This window comes from Miniopterus natalensis, chromosome 12, assembly GCF_054644295.1.
Source record: "Miniopterus natalensis isolate mMinNat1 chromosome 12, mMinNat1.hap1, whole genome shotgun sequence".
Lineage (NCBI taxonomy): Eukaryota > Metazoa > Chordata > Mammalia > Chiroptera > Miniopteridae > Miniopterus > Miniopterus natalensis.
In genome coordinates, this window is record NC_142092.1 from 19020053 (window position 1) to 19040265 (window position 20213).

General features: G+C 40.8%; 1 protein-coding gene across 1 annotated transcript in view; it reads left to right on the top strand.

Annotated features, from left to right (window-relative positions):
• The window catches only part of MLLT3 (MLLT3 super elongation complex subunit), a 231890-nt gene extending 213202 nt beyond the window's left edge, over positions 1-18688 (top strand). Inside the window, exons 8-11 of the mRNA XM_016205491.2 lie at positions 2541-2640; positions 8509-8580; positions 9816-9887; positions 17420-18688. Coding sequence (XP_016060977.1) covers positions 2541-2640; positions 8509-8580; positions 9816-9887; positions 17420-17551 — 376 coding nt within the window. The 3' untranslated portion in view covers positions 17552-18688. The remainder of the gene's footprint in view (positions 1-2540; positions 2641-8508; positions 8581-9815; positions 9888-17419) is intronic.
• Positions 18689-20213: the final 1525 nt, after the last annotated feature.

Below are 20213 nucleotides of genomic sequence, written 5' to 3' on the forward strand. Positions count from 1 at the left end.
TTACTAGAGCTACTAGTGCAACTACAGCCAAGGTGTGAAACACCAAAACAGGGCAGTAAATGGCCACATTTGTTTTAAGCTGGGGCCCCTTGGCATGCTTGCACTCACCTCTGCAGAGAACTTTATCCCTTTTATCAGTAAGGAGAGGTTTTTCCTCTACAAAGTTTATAGGGAAAAAGTCCTATTAGAAGTCCTTGTTCTTGAAAGTATACGACAAGGTGGCAGGCCTGGTTGCTGAAATGAACTCTGTTTTCATTTGAAGAGTTTGTGTAGATCCATTGCTGTAGGGAGTCTCAGAATTTGAGGAAATGTGTTTGCTGTTTGTAGTTAGAAATACATAATTGGCTTCAGTGAATTATGTGTGTGACCTAATTAAAACTAGGATCACCTGTGTGTTTTCCAGAAAATAAATTCCTTTTAAGTGTGCTGACAATTAGGTTCCTTAAGTAGCTTTAATGCTGTGAGGCATAATTCCACATTATAAGATGGTAATTCATGTCACTTATAATTAATAGTCAGCTTGAAATTGCCTTGAGGATTTTATTTCTTTATCATGAGGAAAACAAATAGGCATGCTTACTTTAATGTGTTTTGAGTAGAAAAAAAATATGAAACTACTTGAACTTAAAATCCAATTACATTTATAATATATTGCATTACATCTTTTCCCATTATTCATTATGATTTAGAAGGCCCTAAAATTGCTAAAAGGAATGCGATCTGAGCCCAAACTGGACAGACCATGTTTCCTGGTTGGTAATTTCTTAGTGCCCTTTTGGAAGAGACTCCTCAGCATGTATGTCCTATCAGATCCCTCAGTTTCTCCTTATGGCCATGCTCAATACCTCTTCTCCACCTTATCTCCCAAACTCACCTGTCTCTATGCATTTTAAATAGGAGAAAAATAAGGAACCTTATGGCCATGGCCTTATAACACTTCCCTTCAGGAGTCTTTAATCTGACAAGAAGGAAACTGCTAGGGCAAAAAGAGCTAAAAGTGGACTGAAACTTGGAGGTGAGGAGTGTGTTTATAACAATCAAAATCCTGACCACTGGCTGCTCTCAATTTTAGCTGATGCAAAATGCTTGACCTGTATAGACAGTTACCCAAGTTATCGTTATTTAGAAGAGGTAGATATTCTGATTAGCTGCAGCCCACCCGCTTACTGTCCCATCCTCTGAGTCAGTGTGGGTCCGATCGTACACATTTGCGAGTTGTCCGATGTGATACACATTGTTGGAGATGCTCTTCTTTTTCCCCTGCCTGCCATGTGCTGTTAGCACAGCAGCACCAGTGTAACACTTGATCTTCACTGCACTTGTGAAGTCTCAACTGTTTAATCAGTTTAAATACTCAGCCTTCCACTTCAGTCAAGAAGCATTTTAAAGCAGCGCTTCAACTGAACACTTCATTAATGTAATTTACTTAAGAAAAACAAGTTCCATCAGTTTTTACTAAAAGGATGTCCCAGTATCCTTTTCATTTCCTATCTTGTATCTTGTCTATCTGAATATATTATAGAGCTAGAATGTGATTGCCTATTCAGAGTGAGAGAAAAACTATCTGGCTTTCTAAAGCGTTTTGTGTTTCTGAGAAGAATATTCTATTAGGTTGCTACATAACCCAAGCGAGGGAGCACATGCTGAAGGGCATTTCTGAGGGAGGACATACATACATTCAGCAGCATAGAATAAAGAAATACCTCCTACTTTGGCTAGAAGAAAATTTCGTTTTGTTCTGAAAAGAGAAAAAATAGGGAAGTGGGTGATATTTTTATTGTCTTTAGTTGTTGAAAGATATCATTGTATCTTTCTAAAGCAGTTATTGCAAACTGCTGTAGTATATTCCCAGTGAACTGGATCAGTGTTCAGGCCTAGGGACAGCCTTGAATCACACAGTAGAAATGATAGGTGGCGGTTCTAGCATGACGAGCTTCACACATCCCATCTCAGGTGTCCCCTGAGCTGTCAGTTGTGCGGGGCTCTTGTCCACATTCTTAGCCGTTGCTTCACTCCAGAAGCTGAATTTAGCCATATTTGTAAAATTTTCACCCGTAGCAAAGAGGCAGGGGGGAAGGGAAATAAAAGGTTGTAACTTAAAAATTGTCTAATTTAGCTGACCTTCTGCAAGGTTGGGTGACATGCTTGATGATAGTAGGTGGGTGGAGCTGGAGCAGGGAGATACATGAATACATGAGGCAGTTAAATTTAGTGGCTGGGCACCGGCTTTGGGTTACATTGCTTGGGTTTGAATCCTAGAAGAACCACGTTTACTTCTGTGACCCTACGTGAATGACCTAGTCTCTCCTAGTCTCAGTTTCCTCATCTGTGAAATAGGGATTATTAAATGAGAAATAGCAGGCAGGCAACACACAACACAGACCCAGATACAAAGTAAGTGTCAGTATGTGTTAGCAGTTGTATAAATTAAAGCAGTTTTCAATGCTTAGAGTGGTTACATACCACACACTCTGCGCTGTTTTCATAGATAGGAGAATGGTCTGGAGTGATGCACATGACGTCTCTCTGTTTCTTTTCAGAGTTAGCTTAAGCGATGGCAGCGACAGTGAAAGCAGTTCTGCTTCTTCGCCCCTACATCATGAACCCCCGCCACCCTTATTAAAAACCAACAACAACCAGGTAAATCTCTGGGTTTGCACTGCTTGAGACCGCAGAACTACATGTGACCATTTTACAAAGCATTCAAACTTTTTACCCCTTAATTTTAAGCAAATCCCTCTTGATCTCAGATAAATGGTAATGTACAGCCTTAGAAATAAACATGTAGTTAGGGTTTTATAAACTTCTATTGCCATGGAAAGTATGTTCCATTGGATGAGCTAAATAGATGTAAGAAGGGATGGTGACAAAAAGTGTTGCGCATTTACTCTTGATTTGTATATATTTTTCCCCTTGGCAGTAAGTAGGCAACTTAGTGGATTAGGACAGTAAGACCTTTGGGGCTAGTATAAAGCCTGGTTCTTTGCTTTTACTAACTGACAGTAATTTGCTGGTGGGAAACTAGCTTTAACTGCCTATCCTCACTTTCCTCATCTGTACATGGGTATTAATACCTACCTTGCTGGGTATTAGCGAGAGGATAAATGATACATGTGAAGAGCATGAGGCAGTGCCCATCCCTGCCTGCTGCTCAGTTGATGGCAGAGGTTTATTATTATAGGTGCTTGTATCCCTGCTTGGCACTCAGTTGACGGCAGAGGTTTATTATTGTATGTGCTTGCCTCTGTGTGCTTATCCAGGGAAAGAGGATCACCACTTGGGAATGTAGGGAATTGTTAATAAAATGCAGAGTAAATAATGGCCATTACATTGTTGTTACAATAGAGCTAAAGGAAAACTTATTAATTTGATAGTTAACTCAGAATATAGTTGTTTGGATAAAGTCTAGGCAGGACTTTGAAAGCTATGATGAAGAGCTTTCCTTAAACAAATGGTTAGGATTGGGATATTTTAAATACTTACTAAAATAAACTGTTTTCAAATATCGTGAATATTGTAAAAGCCTCATTGTGCATTGAGTTGATACTCTTATTACCGAAGCTCATCCTTGTCTCTTTGTTTAGGTTCTCGGTGACCTCTGCAATAATTGCTTAATCCAACTTACTGTATGAATATTATTAATTTGAAAATAAAAGAACTGTGTTTTTCTAAGATTATTCTCTTTCACAGATGTCCTACAGTTTTAAACGGCCTGGCCCTTGAATTTGGATCTTTGTTTTACTAGGAAAATGTAATTTTCTAGCTGAAGACTTTTTCTTTTCAAATTTTGTATAAAGCATAAGCAAAGAGCTCCTAAAATTTAAAATTCCTCATTTATAATGTTTATCTCTATCTTAAAGCCCTCATTATTAGGTAGGAATATGAGTGTTCTTTATCTTACCAGTTCCAGTTCAGCTGCTGTTTCCTTGTGTCCCACATATGAGTACAAGCCCTGCCTCATCATCTGCTACAGACTAGCTGTTCAAGGAGTGGTGAATTCTTCTTTATCCTAACCCCCTGTACTTCAGCATTTCCCCATCTCCAGTGCCGGCCATGCCCGGGGCCGAGCCAGCTTTCACCCCTGGCATGGCGGCCCAGCCCCACAAGTGCAGCATTTCAGGGGGAAGTGAAGGCTCAAGGCATCGCCATCATCGCCAACCGGTTGAGACGAGCCCTGGGCTGGCTAACTGGAGGACCTGGAATTCTTTTGTAAATTTTTGTGCTTCAGTATGAGCTGGCAAAAGAGTAGGATTTGAACCTTGAATATATTTTTATATGCAGCTTAAACTTAGCTTCCAGAGCCCGGTGCAGTAGAGTTAGGCTGCTTCACAGGCTGTGGCTGCAGTGCCAGGGGCGAAGGGCATTAGGGGGTGCCTACCTGCCCCTCGGGAGGCTCCTTTAGCCTCTTTCCCAGGCAGGGTTTAGACTGTGCTTGCTGAATAAATGCAGCTCCAACAAGCCCCTCTCTTGCCTTTCAAACCTAATAGCTGCCCCTACACCCTACCTGGATGGGCAGCACTTGAGCTGAGTCTGGCTTCAGGGAAAGGTCCAAATTCCTCATCAGACTTTTTTCTTTTTTTTTTTAACTTGTCTAGCAAAACAAGAACAAAAATGAATAGAATCATTTACCTGGAGAGGGTAAAGTACTTTATCTGATTAAATAGCATACCACTGGCTCCTTGGCATATGTTTATTCAACAAATGTAGCTTCACACGTGTGAATCATCAATGTGTCAGGAATGCTCAGTCATATGTCACTTTCTCCCTGCGCTATGAGCATAATAAGAAAGTCCAGATGCTTTCACTTTTAGCTAGTCAGGGTAGAAAACACACGTACCGCAAGAGCGCCTCCCTCCTTGGAGCTGTGTCTTGGAACTGAGAGCAAGAGAAGGTTTTCAAACTTGGCATGGTATTGCTTTCTTAACCCCTCAGATCACGGGCACTGGGACAGTTGTGATGCTGTGCCTTTCCATCGGTGTCCGTGGGACTTCTTACTTGTCTTCCTTAGCTCTTGACACCAAAGAAGTGAAGTAGTAAAAAATTCTTAGAAATCTAAAGTCTGTAAATTTCACCCTGGAATGTATTTTTAGCCTTATATGTGAGTGTGAGTGTGTGATTAACTGAGGTTTCACATCAAATAAAACAGATGAAAACATTCTGGGAAGGCCTAACTGAAATAGGAAGACCGAGTTTCCTTCTTTCATCCCACTTGTCTGTTCTCTGTCTGCATGTTGATAATGATATTTCGAGTTTCTGTAAATTACCAGGCAAAGCTGAGTTTTCCTTACCTTGTCTCAAATCTTCCAGGGACTAGGGAAGAGGGAAAGTGCTAACTGAGTCAAACATTTTGACTCAGTTAATTATTGGGGGGGAAAAAAGTGAACAGAGAGATAGCCCCATGTCAACAAAGCAAGTCATTAACCTGAGTATTGTTAGGAGCAACTAGTGATCATTAGCATGAAAGACCTATCAGTAGAGAATCCATCTGCTGAATAATTGAGTTGTCAGTCCTCACAAAGGGATACAGAAAAAATAATAATCTTGAAATTTTAATTCTCAAGCCATATCCTCAGATTAAGGGTAGAAGTGCCGCTAATCCGAGTTCTGTTTTCAGAGACTGCCCTGTGTATAAATGATGTGTCTGCAGTCTGGGTGGCTGTTTCCCTCAGTACAACTTAATAGGGAGAAACAGTGAATGCTGTGCTGTTTTAACCAGAGATGTTTTGTGTGGGGTTTTTTTCCTCCCTTTAAAACTTCCTTATGTGAATTTCAAACAAATTCAAAATTCCAGATCCTTTTTGGCTGAAAGTATGGAGGGCAGGAGGAGAGAGGGGCCTTGAAGGAAGAAAGTGATCCATTGGACCTGAGTTAATATTCAGAATATCATAAATCACCTATCAGCCTGCAAGGCACACTGAATGAAATTAAAGAGTCTATCCAGTTAAACTGGTTTGAAATAAGCCGGTGGAAGACAAGGTGCTGTACTTTTATATTCTGGAGTCGTTTCCTCAAAGATAAGAAATGATCATAAATAAAACAATTGTCTACAGCATGGCTCAGCTCTCTCAGAATGAGGTTTTGACAAAGCTGTTTATTTTGGAGTAGGGAGAGATCAAAGGAGGAAGATTAACTGAGCCCTCTCTGGGCAGCCACTCAGTAACTTGAGGCGGATCACTGACACCCGGAGCTTTTGTTCCTGCCACTGCAGCTTCAGAAGAAAGAAACTAGGATTTCAATGTAGTTTGGCCTTCCGTGCCGTAGCACTTACAGAATGTGTAGGGTTGGACTTAAGCACCGCACAATGTCCTGTCTATTTTTTGCTTTGAAGAGAAGGTGGTAGAACTGACTCTCTAAGCCTAGTTAGCAAAGTTCCATTGCAAATATAGAATTTCTCAGTCACTCTGAACCCTGAAGTGCAGTAAGTTGGGGATGGAGGGGAGTGGGTAGGGTGGGATATGGCAACAAAATTCAGTTTTCTAATGCATAAGGCAAGCAGGCAGGCACTGTTTCTTTCTCTGGCCTGAAATCTCAGATTGTCTCAGGTTTGCCCAGCACTGTATCTGACTGGGCGAGGAGTGCCATCTACTGACCTACTTACTCTTAGGTCTCTGAGTGCCGAGTTTTCCCCTGAGGTCTCATTTCCAACAATAGAGAGAAGGAAATTCTGAATATAGTGGAGTGTTTGGTTTCCGTTACAGTGGACCATGTTAAAAAATGACCAGCTTGCTTCTGCTACTAAGTAATTTCCTTGTATTGCCAAGAGTACTGTATTTTAAGTTAGCTCGGTCAAACTGGCCATCTGGTTATCTTAGCGTTAAAAATGAATAAAGGTAATTCTTAGGAAAGACTCTGTTAGAAAGAAGCTCACTTCTTACCCACACATTTTTCTAAATGCAAAGGAAATATATACCTTTCTAGAATGTCATGGTCCTATCCTCAAAAGGTAAAATGTTTAGTAGTATAAAATTTTACAGCTGAATGGGTAGCTGGACATTGTCATGTTTTCCTCTGTCATCTCATTCTTTTGAAGCCCCAGAATGTTAAATGATAGAGCTAGGACCAGGTTTCTGAGCCCAGTCAGGGCTCTTTCCACTACAAATTAAAAGTGGACTCATTTTAAAAATTTTCTTTGTGTTATGGAATATGGTAGATCTTTGAACAGAACTATGGTTGTGTGTGTGTGTGTGTGAGAGAGAGAGTGTGTGTGTGTGTGTGTGTGTGAAAGCAGAGAATGGGTAAAGAGAAGAGCAATAGGAATATGAAACTTCTTAAATATGCTTTATTTGGCATTTCCTCCTTAATATTAGTTTTATATTATAACAGCTTACTTGATAATGGGGTTATAATGAAAAAGACAAACTACTTTGCTTTTTATGTTTATATGCATTTGTAAGTATTCAACAATAAGTTCAGTGGTTTTCAGCCATTTTAAGCAAGGGTCATTTAAAAATATTTTCTTCATAATTTTCAATTTGCAGATTCTAAGAAGTCAACTGTATTTATTAAATAATAATTTGGTTTTTCTTAATATTAATTAGAAACCTCACTCCCCAGGGAAGCTTATGAAGAGTATGCAAAACCACTGTTCATAACCTAAGCCGTAATTGGCTCAATTAAAAGGAGGGGCACCTGGCATTTTATCATGGGTAAATAGACCATTTCTTGAAACACAGAAGATAGTTCTGAGATGGTCTTGGCTTTTTATTTCTTGAATTGGAGGATCCCAAGTTGGGAACAACCAGTGTCTCTAGTGACCATCTTTATTTTCAAAGCAGCATCAAGTTTGTGGATATGAGTAATTTTTTTTTTAATTCTCCCCCTAGGATATGTTTAGAGAGAGAGAGAGACAGAGAGAGAGAGAGAGAGAGAGAGTGTGTGTGTGTTTGAGACACACAGAGAAACATCAATCTGTTACCTCCCGTATATGCCCAGACCGGGGATTGAACCCCCAGACCTAGGTGTGTGCCCTGACCAGGGTTGGAACCCGCCGCCTTTTGGTTCACAGGGCTATGCTCCAACCAGCTGAGCCACCTGGCCAGGGCTATATGAGTCATTTTAAGAATCTGAAAGTCAGGTACTAAAAGAAGCGTTTGAAATTTCGTTGAATCATCTCTAGTGTCCTGAGCACTGGTAGAAATGCTGAAACAGCAGAATGAATAAGAAAAAATTCTTCCAAAGGGAACTAAAATCCAGTAGAACTCAGCTGCTGCACATATGTGTGAGAGTGTTGTCACAAAGCAGCAGCCTTGGAAGCTTAGCTCAATTTCCTTAGTGTCAACTTAAAAATTTGTTTTTCTACTGCCCTGACTCAGCATTTTAGGTATAGGTAATTCATTTTCCAAGAAAAAGTGAGGTTAGAAGAGAAGAAAGAAAATGTATAGAGGAGAACTGCTATTTGGAAAACGATGTTATCCTGTGACATTTCATCCATAAGTGCCTTTGTTCGGGTGGCTGGTTAGCTACAAACTGCTTGAAATCAAATTTAACAGTGTTCTCTTGGATCCCTAGATTCTTGAAGTGAAAAGTCCAATAAAGCAAAGCAAATCAGATAAGCAAATAAAGAATGGCGAATGTGACAAGGTAGGTTTCCAGTCCGTCATTCTGAGTGCCGCAGCACTGACCTGTCCTCTGTTTCTTTGTGTTTCCCTCGATCATCCTTGCTGGGTCTCCTTCCATTGTCTCCATCAGAAGTGCCTCAGAACAGTTTGTTTTTCAAAATTTTTATTATTATAAAAGCATTAAATTATTTTTTTATTTAAATTTTTTATTGTTGACACTATTGCAAATATCCCCCATCCCCCCCTTTGCCCGCCTCCCCGCTGTCCCTCCCCCAGAATAGCTTATTTTCCAAGTCTTCCTCATATCTCCATTGTTAAGCTTGGCCTTGTGCTACCATTTGTCCTGATGCCTACATTGCCCAAGGATTTCAGGCACATTGAAGTGGGAGGTGAGAGAGTTGTGGTGGAGGTAGAGGGTGAAGGAAGCTCAGACATAGGTGAGCAGGACATCTGACCCCAGCACAGTGCGCTTTCCCCAAGTGCGCATCATGCATCTGAAATCCTACTGCACGACCTTCTGGGGGTTGATCTGCTGTGAGCAGGGTCCTAACAGGGCAGGCGGGCTGATGCTTCACAGCCCTTTGCCTCATGGCAGATGGTGGTAGGAGCACCCATGCGGCTATGCTAGCAGAGACGCATGGGTCTGATCATATGGAAGGAGAGGTCACCTCTGCCTTTTCAGGGAGCTCTTAACAAACTACATGCTAAATTGGATAGTAATCTCTATTCTTCATAAGACATTCTTTTGTTCTTTCACCTGCTATTCACTAGCAATGTTGGATTTGTTAGATAACCAGAAGGCTTTTTTATTTTAATTTTAAAAAATTGCCCTGCCATAATTGGTAATGTGCATGGATACCTCCATGTTCAAACTTAGACTTTTTCTCTTAGTTTTAAAGCTTCTAAGATAGAAGAATTTTTAAAAAGGAAAGTAGATTTGATAACTCACAATTTATCGCTGAGTCCCCCTTCTCTCTATAGAGGCACTGTTGGCAGTAGGTAAGGCTGTTCACTTGAATCTTGTTGAGAGAAAATAAGTACAAGAATTGCTCCTTTTTAAAAAGCTGGCTTGATAAAGGTCATAGTTGGCCAAGAGAGACTTGGTCTACAAAGTCCTTGGGCACCGAGTCCATGCAGCCTGGGTGGGGGTAGAATAGGAACCTGCACCACTGTTTGTGTGGTCTTACTGATTTATTCTCTGCTTTTTGAACTGCTCCCTAATGTGCTTGTTCTTTGGGGCATGCTCTTCTCTTTCAGGCATACCTAGATGAACTGGTAGAGCTTCACAGAAGGTTAATGACGTTGAGGGAAAGACACATTCTGCAGCAGGTGAGAAATGCTCTCTAGCACAACCCTTTCCAGAAGCCTCAAGGCCTAGCTTGTCCTGGACTCATGTGATAGCACCTAGTGGCCATGACAGCCCCACACTGTCAGAACTGGGCTAATGCCGCCTGCAGAAAAAGTACAGTTGCTTCAGCAACATGGGTTTGAATCGCACCGCTTCACTTCTATGCAGATATTTGTCAATGAATATACAGTCGGCCCTTCGTATCAACCAGCTGCAGATCAAAAATGGTATTTTCAATCTGCAATTGGGACTCCGCATATGCAGAGGGCTGATTGTGTGGATTTGGGTATCCACAGGGAGTCCTGGATCCAAATTTGTGCAGATATGGAGGGAGTGTAGTTAAGTTTTGGGGAAGTCAAAAGTTGTACATGGATATTCAGCTGTGCAGGGGTGGGGGGAAGGTGTGGCACCCCTAACCCTTGCGCTGTTCAAGGGTCAACTGTATTTAGGGAGGGCGCTCACCTCCAAGGCACCTGGAAATCTGCTTTATCTCCCTTCCCTGGTGCTGTGGGCAGTGAAGACTGGTGGTGCTGGAATGTTCTGATCCCTCAGCATGCTGATGCTGTGCTATGGGCTGAGGGAGGGGATAGTAGGAATGCAGAAACCTGTGGGGCCAGGCTTCTGGTTTCCTGGGAAAACAGTGATAAGAATTTCAGTCAAGTGTTGTAAACATTTGTGATTCAATTTAGTAACCTTTCGCCAATGCTGTTCTAAGGGAAATAAATATTTCCCTCATTTCTCTTATCTTGTACAACATACAGTCTATTATGAACTCAACTCTGGAATACTTGTAGAGTGAGGAAACTCCTATTAGTACAATTTGATGTGTTGAGAGGATAAGAAGGGTGGTTTTTGGTTTTCATACAGTTACATGTGTCCCTTGCATGAACAGTGGCTATTGATAAAATATTTTTTCTTTAACACCCAAAGAGAAAGTTGTGTTCTAAATTCCAGGGTGGGTTTTAGATTATTTCACTGTTTAAGTTTTTTTTTTTTTTTTTACCACTTTCAAATGACTTGAAGTTAGTACTTAATCTACCCCAGCTGTGTATGTTTTTTTTTTTTTTTAAAGTTTAATGGCTGATGGTAACATTTATATTCTGTGTACGTTTTTGCTTAAATCTATAAATACTCTCAGACTGGCTAAGTTTCCTGATTGGTCTGATAAGCTTTTTGATCCTTCTAGAGTTTCAAATTTGAACAAAAGAGTACAGATCTATGATTCTTAATTGGGTATAAGTTGCATTTCCATTTAAGTGAGTACGGGTAAGGGAGCAGGATTTGAATGGCTCACCCTGAGACACTGCTAATATTTTTCTTCAGCTTTCTTCTATAGAACTGACAATTGTTCAGCCACCATTTACCAATTATTTGGAGCTAATTGGCTGAATGGTGATGGTAACTCTATTAGCTGATTTCCCCATCCCTTCACAAATGCCAGCTCTGAACCACTGTGGAGCAGTTGTCCAATAAAGCTATTAATGTAGAAGCTGGGCCCAAATAGTGAGTCTCGCAGGAGAGTGAGACAGACATTTGGACAGGGTTGGGTCACCTTTACAAAGGAAGCCCAGCCAACGAGTTGAGGCTACTAGGCTTTTGGGCACGGTCTTACCTTGGGGGTATCATTGGCATTCCCAATTTCACATTGTCCTTTTTTTTGACCTTTGAAAGAATTCTGAGGGAAGGTGGCTTACTTGAGAGTTCTCTCGAAGTGGATTATTTTAGTGTTCTGGAGGAAGAGAGTGATCTCTATGAATTTTAAACCCGGCATAAAGGCACTCAAGGGCGCACAGCGTTTCACCCTAATTGCATTCCCAGGCTGCTTGAAAGCTCTCTGTCTTTGGCCTTTTGCCTTGTAATGCAGCGGAGGCTTGTGATTATGATACCATGATGCATGTCCTGTCACAGTTTACTGCTTAATTAATTCCTATTGTAAAACCTAGCACCGTGGAGGACTGATGTTACTCTGCACCTTGAGAGCTGCTCGTGTTGTGGAATGCATCCCAAAGCCGACGTATTCTCTGCCATGCAGACCTGACAACTGAGACAGAGTTTCTAGTCAGCCCAGATCACATCTTAAGTCTTTTCCTATTAAATGCATTGAATCCACTCTGACACTTTTATTTGGCCCACAGAAAGTGATTCATACCTTTGTCTTAATCTGGGGGCAAGCGGTACTGGTTTAATGAGCAGAAAGCGTTGCATCAAGAGGGCCTGTGTCCTTAAGCTGCTTTTCCATAAGGTAAAGGTGCAGTACAGGGAATACAGTCAAACCCAGAGATGTCAGTCCCAGGACTGACTAATCATTTGATTCCTCTTTAAACCACATGTTCTGCACTTACTAGGAAAGGGAGACGGAGCACTTCTAAAATCCTCAGCAATGCAACTCTGAGTCTGGATTTGCATCTGCATAGGAGGAAGAAAGCTCTGAGGAAAGCCAGAGCTTCCTTAGGAGACACTTTAGATAATAGCTATTACACTTTCAGAATTATCTTCAGGGATACAGAGAATGAGTGGGGTATCGAGTGTTCCTTCTAACAACGTGGAGAGCCCTCCCTGAGAAATGTTCTGCTGATGATGATTTTTCTCCGTCCTGGGAAATTGCCTGTCATGCTTTAGAATCCCCTGTAGATTGGAGGCTGACGGCCTGCCTCTTAACCCAAGGTAGGACGCACAGTGTCACACGGCAGGGCAGTGTTCCCCAGTCCACAGCCACGGTCATTCTGCAGGAAGACCTAACGCATCCCGGCCTTGACTTCCCTTGAGACAGATGCAGTAAAACCCAGCTTGTTTACTACTCCCACTCAGTCAAGGGGTTGCTTCAGGTAGAAAGAACCCTGGTTTTAAAAATATATAATCAGATAGAAAATAATGCTTCTACCTTTTGATAATTAAAAGGGTTGGGGGAAAAGAGTCTCTGATTTAACAAATGGATCTTCCCTGTTAAAAAAAAAAAAAAACACATGAAAAACCAGCCTGCATGGTACCCCCTGAAAGGCTGACATGGCAGGAAATGATCCGTCACCAGTGTGTTCACAGCAGCCATCATCTGAAGAGCGCGTTAAGCAGTTTACATACTCTTCCACTTCCCATGTGCGCCCTGTGCCCTTGCCCCCTTTTCTTATCTGTGCTCACTCTCTCTTTTATGACTATTGTTTTGGAGAGGCATTTATTATTGCGATATGATGCAGGGTCCTGACACCGAGCTGGGCCTCCCTGCACCCACGGAGCAGGGGATTCTGACAGAGCAGGGTGGTTTCCTTCGGGGACTAATGGGGTTGTTAGGCTTTGAGTCTTGTGCCATTGGAGTAAAGCGTTTGAATGCTGTGTTTCTGATGTTCTAACTCAGGATTCCAGGAAAGGAGCCCACATTTGTCTTTTCTTTATGAAGTCTTTACTTAATTGAGGACTTGGGTACATGCTCTAATAATTCAAATCATTAATGCCGTTCCCTTTGGCAAATCGTTCCGAACACCCCAGCTGCCACCACTCCTCCTGCTTTCAGGCTGTCTCTGCATCTGCCTTGATGTACTCTTATAGGTGCCCATAAAAATGCAGGGCTCATTTAGTGGGATTGATCAGTTCCCCGTTATATCTTTGTGTGTTTGTGGCTGCAGGCGGGGCGGGATGTGCTGGTTGTGGAGGAACTAGGAGGACTGGGATGGAAGCCCTGGAAACCTACAAGATATTACAATGCATGTGAGGTTACTAAGCTGAATTCATAGTGGGCAGATGTGTTTATTTGCTTTAAAATCAAGTGGCTGTTTCTAAAAGGTATTTTTCTCTGCTTTCTACTTATGAAGAAATCAGTGAGAAATTAGTGAGCAGCTATTTTGAGTTACAGAAAGCTATTTCCTTTTTAAAATTTTTAATTTTAATGTTTTTTAATTGATTTTGGAAAGAGAGGAAGGGAGAGAGAGAAAAAAAATACATTGATGAGAGAGCCCCATGGCTAGGCTGCCTCCTGCACGCCCCCTACTGGGGGTTGGTCAGTTCCCGGGGCCCGGCACCTGGCGTGTGGGCCTGTGCCCGGACTGGGAATCCAACCATCAGCCGCTGGGTGCGTGGGCTGGTGCTCAGCCACCTGAGCCACACTGGCCAAGGGAAAGCTGTTTTCTTAAAATGGTGAGGTACCGGTCATTTTCAAGGGAAAAGGTGGAGTTGGACTTCCTTAACCCCCACATTGTGGTTTTAGTTTGTCATTTCAACTAGTTTTCTTCATCTACTGTTCTCCCTGCTTTCTTTTCTTCCCGCTGCAAACTTTTCTTATCTTTTTTTTTTTTTTTAGATCCAAGTAGATCTTCCGTGAGTTTTGCTTCTGGCATTTTCCCTGCTTCATCTGTTTTAGTGCTAATGGAATGGCTAACAGTTAATGAGGGAAGGAGGGAAAAGCACTGGGTCTGGTGATTCGTGTGCTGTGTAGTTACTTCCCAGATAATTAAGGATGCGTTTATATTTATGTGGTAGCCACAATCACGGGACCCTGGTCTGTGTAGCGGTTTATAGTTTATAAAGGAGCTTTATTTACCGTATCTTATTGGACCCTCTGCACAGCCCTGTATGAGGGTAGACCAGTTGGCACTGTCCTCCCGTTACGGGTGAGGAGACTGAGCCTCGGAGGTTATATGCCATTCTGATGCCATTCAAGTAATGAGCAGGGTCAGAACTTGATATGCCATATTCAGGGCTCTCTATTCTGAATGCTTTGTCACTTACCTACTGGCCTGCTAGTTGGGGAAACAAGTCACACTCTGGAATAATTGTCATTTACTTCCATTGTATCAGTTGAAAGGCTACTTGTTTGTATCCAGAAGGAGCTCTCTGAAGAGGCTATTTGGGTCTATCCTGAAGTTTACAAATTTTCACTAGCTCTATAATATTTCTACACAATGGAGCAAAACAGATAATTTACTCTGCAACGTACTCTTAAATCAATCAATTTATATATATAAAGCATTTATATAGTAAGCATTTGATTGCCTTGAAAGGTTTGTGTGTGGACATAGCTGGGTGTGTGTCTCTATATATGTAGACCATGTGTGTGACTTATCCAAAGCTCTATAACTATTAACTATTTTTAAAAAATGAGGGTCCATTTTAGATATTTTAGTTTTAATACCAAGAGCTTGCTTCATCAATTCTTATGTGAATGGTAGTAGTTTAACCATAATTGAGAATGCCCCTTTTAATAATGTCTTGATGCATGTACTAGAACCCAAGGTCCAGTGGTTTAAGCAAGTAAGGCTCCCTTTCCACGTCACCCTGCATAATAACAGCCCTAGAGGTAAGTAATTTATGGTCAGTGTGGTGGCTTGAAAGATGCCACTGAGGACGTGGACTCCTCGCTGTCCTGCTCTGCCATCTTTCACGTCTTGCATTCATCCTCTTGAGGGGTAGATAGCCACTGCACTTCCAGAATTACATCTTCATTCCAGACAGGACAAGGGCAGAGGGCACAAGGCACGTGTCTGTTGTTCGTTTCCTTGACTAAAATTTTCCTGAAAGCCCAGTGATTTCTGAAAAATAAATGGTAAATAGCGGTATCTGCCAAGCACTGCGTGCGGGTCGGGGGGTTGGGGGCAGGCATTGTAGCTGGGTGTGTGGCCACTCCCAGAAAGTCACGCTTCTGGTGGTAAAGAGGAAGGGACATCAGGTAGGTAGTTGCTGTGTGTGTCATGGTTTTACAATGGGAGTAACTTGTTTTATTATTAGACTAATAGTTACATCTGTAAAAAATAGTTCCAGAGATTGAATAAGGCAGTAACAGCTAAGTCTGGATGGAGTTGCGCAGCAGTTGGACGAGGCTCAGTATGGTTTTTAGCTTCTGAGGAAGTCAGCTATGTCAGGAGTGGGGAGCACATTTTCTGTTGAGAGCCACTGGCCCATATGGAATAGTTCACAAATTACTATTCTTAAAGGAAAATTAATTTTAAGAAGGGGAGGTCAAAATTTTTGCTGTTTTCAACCTGAAATTAGGTAATCTAAAATTTCTTTGAATGAATAGGCTAAATAATTAAAATTATTCTTTTTTAAGATTATTGAACCAGAGGATCATATATAAGTGATACTTTGAAAGGGAGTAATAGTGACAACTAAAAATAAAAGTTTGCCAATTGTTTTCTCTGTGTAAATATTTTCTCTTTCACCCTGGTGCTAATCACCCCCCCCCCCCAAAAAAAGCTTCCTAAAATTAACCCCCTCCATCCCATTTTACCCACAACAAACATGCCTAAATCCCACACTACCCAGGCACAGCATCCATTTCTGATAAGATTATTAGTACAATAGGAATGAAAAAACACGTAACATGGTAAAAGATTCTCTCAAACCAATAACCAACATCTTTCTTAATGTGGAAACCTTTGACGCCTCCTAGAAGCCAGGGCAAGACAAGAGTATCTCTGTCACCACTTTTGTTTATCATATTTCTGAGAGTTGGAGCCAGTGCAGTAAGAAATGAGGTATGACTATTCAAAATGGGGAGATAAAGGCATCCTTTCTTTCTCTAGTTAATACTTATCACCCCCAGTTACTCAAGGGAATCAACTGAACATGGCTATAAGTAACAAATACAGATTTTCATTCATTTTTTATTGAAATATAACAAAATGTACAGCTATGTGAATTTTAACTGAGTGCATCTTTCATAAAGCACCCAAACTAAACAACAGAACAGTTCCAGAAGGCTCCCTGAAGCCTCCTTCCAGTCGCTTACTACCCATGATCTTCAGGGGGCAAAATGGTAGATGGTTTCAATTTTTTTCTTTGTGGGTTCTCGTAGTTTTTGAAAGTTCAACAATAATGTAATCAGAAAGAAAAATGTTCATTATTATATATGTGTGGATGCAGGTGTGTATGTTGTGTGTATACATTTTTATTTTTTTAAATTTCTTTTAGAGAGAGAGAAAAAGAGAGAGAGAAACATCAATGTAAGAGAGAAACATCGATCAGTTGCCTCCTGTACACACCCCAACCAGGGATCGAACCCCCAACCTGGGTATGTGCCTTGACCAGGAATTGAACCCACAACCTTTTTGGTGTCCTGGATGACACTTCAACCGACTGAGCCACACCGTCCAGGGCTATATACTGTTTTTTTAATAAGGAGTTTTATTATTTCTAGGCTGGAATTTCCATACATCTATTAGGTATAGTCGCTGTCCATTGAGTCAGTAACTGATTTTTAAAAGGGTCTTGGAATTGTATCTCCCCCTAACAAATCACTCCTGCTCCCACCCGTACAGCAAAATAGTCTGTTGATCACTTGAAAGCATGAATCAATTTAAAGGATACGAATGATGAGAACAGGTAATCTGCTCTCATTCAGAATTTCAAAGGGTTAATATTCCTTTGGCTTACAAATTGGCTAAGAGACATTTTGGTGCCATTAACAGTGTAGGACCTTCTTACTGTGTATGTCAACTGTTTCATCTTTTACCCACTCCGTCTCTCTCCCTTTGCCTTTTAATGTCCATTTCTTATTGCTCAAACTTTCTCTTCTTTATTCCTCTAGATCGTGAACCTTATAGAAGAAACTGGACACTTTCATATCACAAACACAACATTTGATTTTGACCTTTGCTCGCTGGACAAAACCACAGTCCGTAAACTACAGAGTTACCTGGAAACATCTGGAACATCCTGAGGATACAACAACTGGATGCATCAAAAACTATTGGGTTTTTTTTTTTTTTGGTTGTGATTTTTTTTGTTGTTGTTTATAAGAAAACACTCGGAATGATGCAACCAAAAGGGAAAAAATAAAAATCAAACAACCTTCAGCTTTATTTTTCTTTAAAGCCAGTCATCATCTCTTGATAAAGGAGAGGTTAAGCAAACCAGCCTCAGAGGACCGCTCTTCTCTCCAAGGACATCCCCGGGAAGAGTTTGCCTGGATAGCCTTGAAAACAAACAAATCCAACACAACACAAGAAAACTTAAAGAATGTGTATGGTGTCCTGTATCTCTCTCTGTGGTGGTTCGTTCCACAGGACGAATGCATATTCAACACACTGCCTTATTACATAACTGATCTATTTATTATCGCATACAGATATCCTAAAGTCGTTGAGGGAATGACACCACAAGACATTACAAGTACTCGGTCCCGTGGATGCTCTTTCAGTGCAGCGCCCTTGCCATCCCAAGCCCAGTGACCTTACTCGTATACCGTGCCACTCTCCACCAACTTTTTCCAACTCCTTGAACTCGTTGCAGTCTGTATTTTCCACCTCTTGTTTTTCCAGTTCCAGGACACAAACGATCAACTGGGGGGACCAAATAACCACCCTGATTTTCTTCTTTGTGGTCTTTTTCCTGAAAGTTGGGGCCCAGTCCTTGGCTGTATCCATATAATGATCTTGGACCATGGTAGAAAAAGCACCAAATAGGATCATGACTTGCTGTCTAGCCTTAGTCAATAAACCTGTAGGACTTTTAAACAAAAGTGTACATGTAAACGTCCTGCATCCAGCATTGTTGAGCTGTCACGTCAGCATCCGTGTGTCTGTTTCACTGTTACACCATTAGATGAATATGGAAGTAAAGGCATTCCACAGGATCGTCATTTTTAAAAAAGGAATTCTGGTTCTGTTTTCTAAAGAAATGTTGTAGAAATTCTTAATTTGGATCTATTTATTAGTAAGAGTCTCAGCTTTCTTCAGCTGCCAGTGTGTTACTCATCTTTACCATGAAACCTGGAATAAGAGATTTTTGTTTGTTCACATATGATCCCCTCAGACTTTTTTATATTTGGAAAATTAAAATCTTTCTTTGGGGGAAACTCTTGGTTATTCTGCCGTAACAGATTATGTATTAACTTGTAGATTCAGTGGTTCGATACCTGTTTAGTCACTTGCTTATGTTGCCAGAAGGATTTCTTGTATTGGTGAAAATAAAGATGGTTGGGGAGGGGGGGATATTTTTGTTCTTGATGTACCCTGTTTTGAAACTAGAAATCTGTCCTGTGGCATGCAAAAGAAAGCAAATTATTTTTAAAGAAAAAAAAAGCAAAAAACAAAACCAAAGTACTTTTGGTGTCGTCATTCATCCTCTCCGTAAATGGAGCAGTGCAAAGTGGGAACAGCTCATCTTCCAAGTTTTGCTAGAAACTCAACTGAAAAGGAAAGAAATGGAGAAATGCTTCTGGATCCAAAGGTTCATTCACTGGATCAGCCTTAAGAAGGTCCCTATGTGCTAACAGGCCAGTGTCTCCCTTGTTTATTCCCTTGCCAGATGCTGGCTTTTCATACAGAGATTAACCAGTGTCTGTACAGAAAATGGTCTTTCCAGACCCATTCTTTTGGGCAGTAATGTAAATGCAGTTGATAAGGGAGTTATTCCAGCATTTTAAAAGGATATTTTTAACCTTTGCTTCTTTCTATCCAAAGACACTATTTTTTCCTTTAAAAAGTAATACAGCCATGCTTCTTGTCGCTGACCTCCCTGGGGAGAAGTGTACGTTTCAATAACGTTGTGACTTTTGATGATTGGCACAAACCGTCCTTGAAGCATTCGTTGTCTGTTCCAATCCTCAGTGTTTAATTACAGAAAAACTTTGAGTCGTTTTAGACATTAGGTTACTGACCAATAGTGTGCTTTTAGTTTAGTTTATTTTTGTTTGAACTTTACAGGTAAAGGGGGAGGGCAGTGCTCATGTGGAATTATTTGCAAAATTTAAAACTCTTTAAAATTTCTATCTGCTAATCCACATGTTCTAAGTAAGCGAGAAATGTATGTGGTTTAACTAAAATATCTGTGTAGCTTAATTAGGAATGTATATATGTAGTTTGGGCCATTTTTATTTTTGTAACTAAACTGCGTGGCAAAAACTATGATTTGGCAATGTAAAGATTTGTTTGATCCTTAGGCTACTAACCAAGTAGGTAACATAAGTGATCGAACAAAAGGTTAATAAGAAGGGACACTATTACAGTGATAAGATTTAGACGTAAAGTGTAGGTAATAAAGCAAATATCTTCAGAATGTCGTCAAAATGTAAGTTTATAATTGATAACAAAATTCAGAAAAACTTATCCACCACTTACTACCTGTGGAGATAGCAAAATGAGTTTTCCATGAAATTCTGGGAGCGCAAGAGTCACATTATTAACTTTTTAGAAGTTATACTCTTGCTCTCACCTAATTTATAAATGCAGAAATATAAATCCCTTTCAATTAATTTCAAATAGTTATACTTCAAGTAACCCACTCAGTTCTGTCACATTTACGTACACTCACCTTTGAAACCTGTTAAAAAATGTTTTTGGCACATGTGTATCCTAACAGTGGCTTTGGTTTTTTAAGCA